General features: G+C 43.0%; 1 protein-coding gene across 2 annotated transcripts in view; it reads left to right on the top strand.

Moving 5' to 3' along the window:
- The first annotated feature begins 2,157 nt into the window (after positions 1–2,157).
- The window catches only part of LOC126281534 (myrosinase 1-like), a 71,372-nt gene continuing 67,529 nt past the window's right edge, over positions 2,158–6,000 (top strand). The window contains exon 1 of one of the 2 annotated variants that reach the window (XM_049980582.1): positions 2,158–2,324. In XM_049980582.1, the coding sequence (XP_049836539.1) occupies positions 2,186–2,324 (139 nt within the window). In that variant the 5' untranslated portion in view covers positions 2,158–2,185. The remainder of the gene's footprint in view (positions 2,325–6,000) is intronic. The other variant, XM_049980583.1, reaches the window with a different exon arrangement.

Below are 6,000 nucleotides of genomic sequence, written 5' to 3'. Positions count from 1 at the left end.
GACCCCAGGAATGTGTCAATAAAGTTTCCCGTCCTGGGACAATGAATTCACGGTGTTGTTGTTTCAATTTCCAGGAGTGTATCTTCATCAGAAAATCCAGACAGTTACACGTAGTAACAGTTGAACAGATTTACGAGCGAAACGCTCTCGTCATGCAAAATACTTCACAAAAAATATTTTCTTATTAAGTATTTTGTGTGACAAGAGCATTTTCCCCTAAAATATGTTCGTCTGTTACTACGTATAACTGTGAGCATTTTCTGATGAAGGCGCCAACAGTAGGCGTCGAAATCAGGTGAAAGTGAAATGTCAGCCATGTTCAAAATTTCAAGCTTCTGTTTTTATCTGTCAGACTTTTATTTCTTTTCTATATTTTTAAATGAAGAAAACAGCTATATTTTGTGCAAATAGCATGATACAGTCTTTTCTTTACAAGATTTTTTAAAAATGTTTTAAAGTTAGCATTCATAAATATTTTGTCTCAATTCATATTCTGTAAAACTCTTGGCTGAAGAACGGAATTTGTACCGGTTGCAGACCACCCTCCACCGTTATAGTGCGAGGAGGATGAAATAAGAATAAGGGGAAAATATCACCCCTCTGCGGATTAGAGGCTCTGATACGTACTCCAGTTTCCAAAGCTGCTATTGTCTCAGTTATCGTATTATTCATTTGTGCCTACAAGACTTGCAGGGAATAGCGCTGCAAGCTGTGAGAGAATAAGTGCCGCGGCATGCCCGGCCTCAACAATGGCGTTGCTTGCTCTGTGTTCTGCACAGCATGCAGTGGTAGTCTGTCGGATGTGTCGTTAGTGTGCTGTCGTAGTAAACGGTTGTAAGGGTCGGCCGCGAGACTTCAGCTTTCAAATAATTCGTCTCCGGATGATAAGAAAGTTTTCTTAAATCGTGCTTATTCACGCGAAATGGTCCAAGGTTTAATTAAATTGGCGCCACTAACACATTTCTGAATATCCTGCATAGTTTTGGAATGTCATCACTAATCAGCTGTGCAACAAGTATAGCCACTCATTCATCATCTACCATTGCCAATGTAGCTAGAGATGTCGGCAGAGAAAACTGTGATGTACTTGTTAAAAATCTGGGACTGTCAGACCATCTATATCATTTTGTAAAAGTAAAAGCTTGTGTAGAAAAAGGAATCCAAACTGTGTGTATATAAAAGAGCCTACTCTCCATCAGCTTTGCAAGTATTTTCCCTACAGTTAACACATGAAAGTAGGGAAGGATACAGAAACTGAAGTGAATAGGGAATTCTCCAATTTCATGTCTGACTTTAAACTTAAATTTGAAGAAACATTCCTATTGGAACAGCCACTGAAAATAAATGAATTACTAAAGGAATTAGAAAATATGCTCAAACTTGTAAATTCCTAAAGGATTTTTTGCACTACTACAAAAGGATCTACAGGAGGATACTCAATACTGCAAAGAAATCAGCCAATGACTAGTTGATAAATCCAGTGGAATGTAGGATAGTGTGAATTAGTTTGTAAAGGAGAAGTATGTTGCAACAATAAATCATTATTTGCAGTCGGTACCCTCGTATGACACATTTAAATTCACTTTATCGATCCGTACTCACCTCGCTTTAGGACAAGGGGGAAAGAGATTGCGAACAATTAGTCTAACGGCACGGAGGTTGTAAATGCCTACGAATATAAGACAGAATTCGGAGATAATTGCTTATCTCTAGATGGCTCCACAGATACTGATATATCGCGATACAAGAACACCGCGTGTTCAGCATCAGCCGTATCTTATGGAAAATCAATTAAACTGCCAACAGTCTGGTAGCAACCGTCGAACGCTGCCGTATCAAAGCTCTCATACAAAGGAGACGGCTTATAAGCATTATCTGATGAGTCATTAGCACGACTTGAGCCATCAATACTTCTGAAACATTAAGCAGGAAAGCGGTGCTCCATATGAACGACTTCCTGCCAATATACACCATCTCCACTGATAACACCCACTTCTCTCTTGTAACTGCGGCCTATCTACGTACTTGTTTGTAGCTTATCTCGTTAATGACTTTACTCTTATGAGACATTCGATGATAATAGATAACATCACGTGGAGTATTGTTGCGTAACATGTTTATTAAATTAAGACTCAGGCGAGGTATATATTATAACTGTTACTGACACGGTCACTGGTGTGGAACAATGTTGAGTCTGGTGGTCGTTCTCTCGGCCGTGTTGGCCACTGGTTCAGCACAGGCCGCCACTAACAGATTCCCAGACAGTTTCTTGTTGGGCGCCGCCACGGCTGCCTATCAGATAGAAGGGGCCTGGAACGAGGATGGTGAGTCAGCTGGAAATAACAGAACTAGTCTTTGTATTCGAGATCTGTAGGAGATCTTAGGCTTAATATTTACGCCAGTAACACTGCTCACGAGGAGAACACGACAAGTGCAATAACCCGATTTCCCAGAAACTTCGTGGAAGACGAGTCAAAATAAGCGAACATATCTAGCAGAGGCTTATGCATAAGTATTCTATCTTCACCGAGAAAACCGACGGTCAAAGTTTTCGAAGTACTTCGTATGCCTCTTTGTGAATTAACAGTTCATCTAAAGTGGTGGTACAGTGGCTATAGTTGCGGGCTGTCACTTTTGCGTCCCGTATTCGAAACCCTTGTATTATTTTTATTTTTCATATTTCTCCCCACGTCTGTGGAAATTACTACATGAATGTTTTCCAGTGTATACTGGAATAACGTTGTCGTTATTCGTCTGCTAATGTTATATCTGGTGAATGAATTAATATATGAACGGAAAAACTTTTTGAAATTGTTTTCGGTAAAATGCCTGTAGTATATCTTGAAACATACTCAGGGCAAGCGTCAGGTTTTGGAAAAATGATCCATTACGCGTGGCTCGTCGTGAAATTATTGCCAGCTCTTGAAATCTTCAGTAATTATGTTAACGATGTTCCTTTTCCGTGATAGTTTCATAGGAAGAACTGTCGCTGTGACACTCCTGCCTAAGCGCGATGGTTGGGGTGTCTGCAATATCCATGTTTCTAATGTTTTCAGTATCATGTAAGGGAAAGCACCAAATCTCCGTGGAGAATAAACATAACAATACAATATAAGAATTAACGACTATTATAACAATATGAGAATTTAAGAAGACTGTAACCCCTCAAAATACCACACATACATATGTTGTATAAAAATGTATGACGCTTGTTGTGAATTTCAGTTGCAATTTTACAGTTAATATAGCTCTCTCATCTCACCTAACTTGATCGGAAGAATTCGTGTGGCAACCTCCTACAAAAACCAGTAGATAAATGAAAGTAAAATAATGTAAAGTAAAATAAATTAAAACAATAACTCGGTTTCGAACACGGGACGCAAAACGTGAGAAGGTGTATGGCTAACCACTGCGCCACCTATTGGGTTGAGCTAATCCAATGCCAAAAGGCACTCAAATTAAAATGAAAATTTAGACAGTTGTTTTCTCATAAATGGTCGAATATAGGGATAAGCTGAGACAGGTGTTCGCTTATTTGATGTCCTCTTCCAATGTGCAAAGTGTCCGGGAAATCGGGTTCTAGCATTTGTCTGCTCTCCTCGTCAGTTTATTTTATGCTACCGTGAAATGCATTGACGGTCCAAAACATTATGGCCACCTGCTTGGAAGCGTGTTGACCCACATTCGGAACGCAATACAGTAGCGATTCTGCGTCTCATAGATTCGACAAGTTCGTAGTAGGTTTACAAAGGTACTTAGCACCAGATCAGCGCACAGATCACGGAAACCCGATAAATAACGGAAAAGTGGTTCAAATTGCTCTGAGCACTATGAGGTCATCAGTCCCCTAGAACTTAGAACTACTTAAACCTAACTAACCTAATGACATCACACACATCCATGCCCGAGGCAGGGTTCGAACCTGCGACCGTAGCGGTCGTGCGGTTCTAGACTGTAGAGCCTAGAACCGCTCGGCTACCCAGGCTGGCTAACGGACAAGCGGTTTGTGGGGAGTTAACTAGAGCCCGGTAGCGTCCCGGATGTATTCCACTGGGTTCACATTAGGTGAATTTTGTGGACATGTCTTCAACGTGAGTTCGCTATCACGCTTCTCAAACCAATGTAACGCTACTTTGGCCTTGTACAAGGACAGTTATCCTTCTGAAAGTTGGCATCACTGTTGGGGAAGACACCAAGCGTGTAGGGATGCAGGTGCTCCACAGTAATGTTCACGTCCTCCACAACTGCCACGACGCCTTCGATTAATACCTCAGGTGCAGTTGAAGCCCAGGTGTATGTTTCCCATACCATAATACTGCTCCCATAGGTCTGAACCTATGGCACTGAGCATGTTTTGAGTAGCTTTTTGCAGGCGGAATCTGCAACCTGGTGCATCAAGAAAAACGAATCACGTGACCAGGTTCCACGTTTCCATATACCCAAAGCCAATGGGAATACATAGCGGACGTCTCTTGCAACACTTATTCTTGCACTAACATTGTACTCTGTCGTCAGACTTGCCACAGATCGCCAACTAACCCGCTTTCTAGAGTCGACCTCCGTGTCTAGGACACCAACCATTTTGTCCACTAGCGGTTTCACGGCGCTATCACTTTCCATAGTAGATACGCGCAATAATAGACAGCAGCCAAGTTTCAGCGTTTCCGAGATGCTCGTCACCAAGTGCCGGAATAAAACGATCTGCGCTTTGTGTAAGTCGCTTGTGCACGGTGTCCCAGGGAGTCGTCGTCACGTTTACAGAATCGCGTTACGTGATTGGTTGACGTAGGCCCTTGAAGCCGCAGCGTCCACCCCAGTGCAGCTGTCAGCTACTTTTTTACGCCTTCTCGACCATAGTGCTGCAGCACAGATTAGTAAGTAACGCTGTCCTTTCATTTCTAACTTCAATCTCGTGAAACAACCAGAAGTGAGCTCGGGCCAAATACGGCGAATACGGTGATCGTTTCAGGACTCCAATCCGCTGCTAGCCAAAACTAGTGCACGATCTTCGCTTTGTGGGCTGGTGCGTCGTCGTGGGCGAGCGAGCAAGAACCTGCCTCTCGATATTTGGATCGAATTCCACTAATTCTCGTCCACAAATGATGGATGCCGCTGAAATAGTACTCAGGATTACGGTTATCCCTTCTGGTGTAAGGACCTTCTGAATGAGTCCTTTACTTTCGAAGGAAAGTTTTAGCGTTGTCATGACACAAATCTTCTGCAAGTGGAGATTCTTTGGTTTCGGATTCTATGATATTGACCACGCTGTACTCTGCTACTTTGCACAAGGTTCGTCTCCAGTTACCATCACTGTGTAACAGAGCTTTGCAGTGTTCGACGCTGCCACGTTTTTCAATGCCCGGAAGTGCGTGCAGCCCTGACAGCGCAAATCCTCGATCAAAATTCCGACCACAATAGTTTTCGATATTGTTGACAGCTCATCGACGAGTGCAGATGCAATTATCTCGGCAATTTTTTTTGGACATTTTCGTTCGTGCGACTTGTTCGCGGCTTTGATACTCGAGGCGCGTCCTTGATGTCCTCCTTACCGTCACGATTTACAGCACATCTCCGAAAAACATTTCAGCGACTTAAACTGTCACTACCATGAACACACTTCATCATCTCAGACGTTCCACTGGCTGATTTGTCGGGATAGCCGCCCGGTCAGGGGCGTCTTGTCACGGTCCACGCGGCTTTCCCCGTCGGGGGTTTGAGTCCTCCCTCGGGCATGGGCGTGTGTTGTTAGTTTAAGTTAGATTAAGAAGTGTGCAAGCTTGGGGACCGATGACCTAAGCAGTTTCGACCCATAAGATCTTACCACAAATTTACAAATTCTAAGTTAATACACAACACGATACTGCCTTGATGCTCGACCACCATTCTTCGACAAGTGTCGGACACGTGCTGTTACATTCGCAGCCAGGATTCCGGCTCCAACAGTGTTATTACTTTGGCCTTCTACACAGCTGTTGTTGAAACTTCAAGGATTCCCAATTC

The sequence above is a fragment of the Schistocerca gregaria genome, chromosome 7 (assembly GCF_023897955.1).
Source record: "Schistocerca gregaria isolate iqSchGreg1 chromosome 7, iqSchGreg1.2, whole genome shotgun sequence".
NCBI classification, from domain to species: Eukaryota; Metazoa; Arthropoda; class Insecta; order Orthoptera; family Acrididae; genus Schistocerca; species Schistocerca gregaria.
This window is presented reverse-complemented; position numbering and strand designations above follow the sequence as displayed.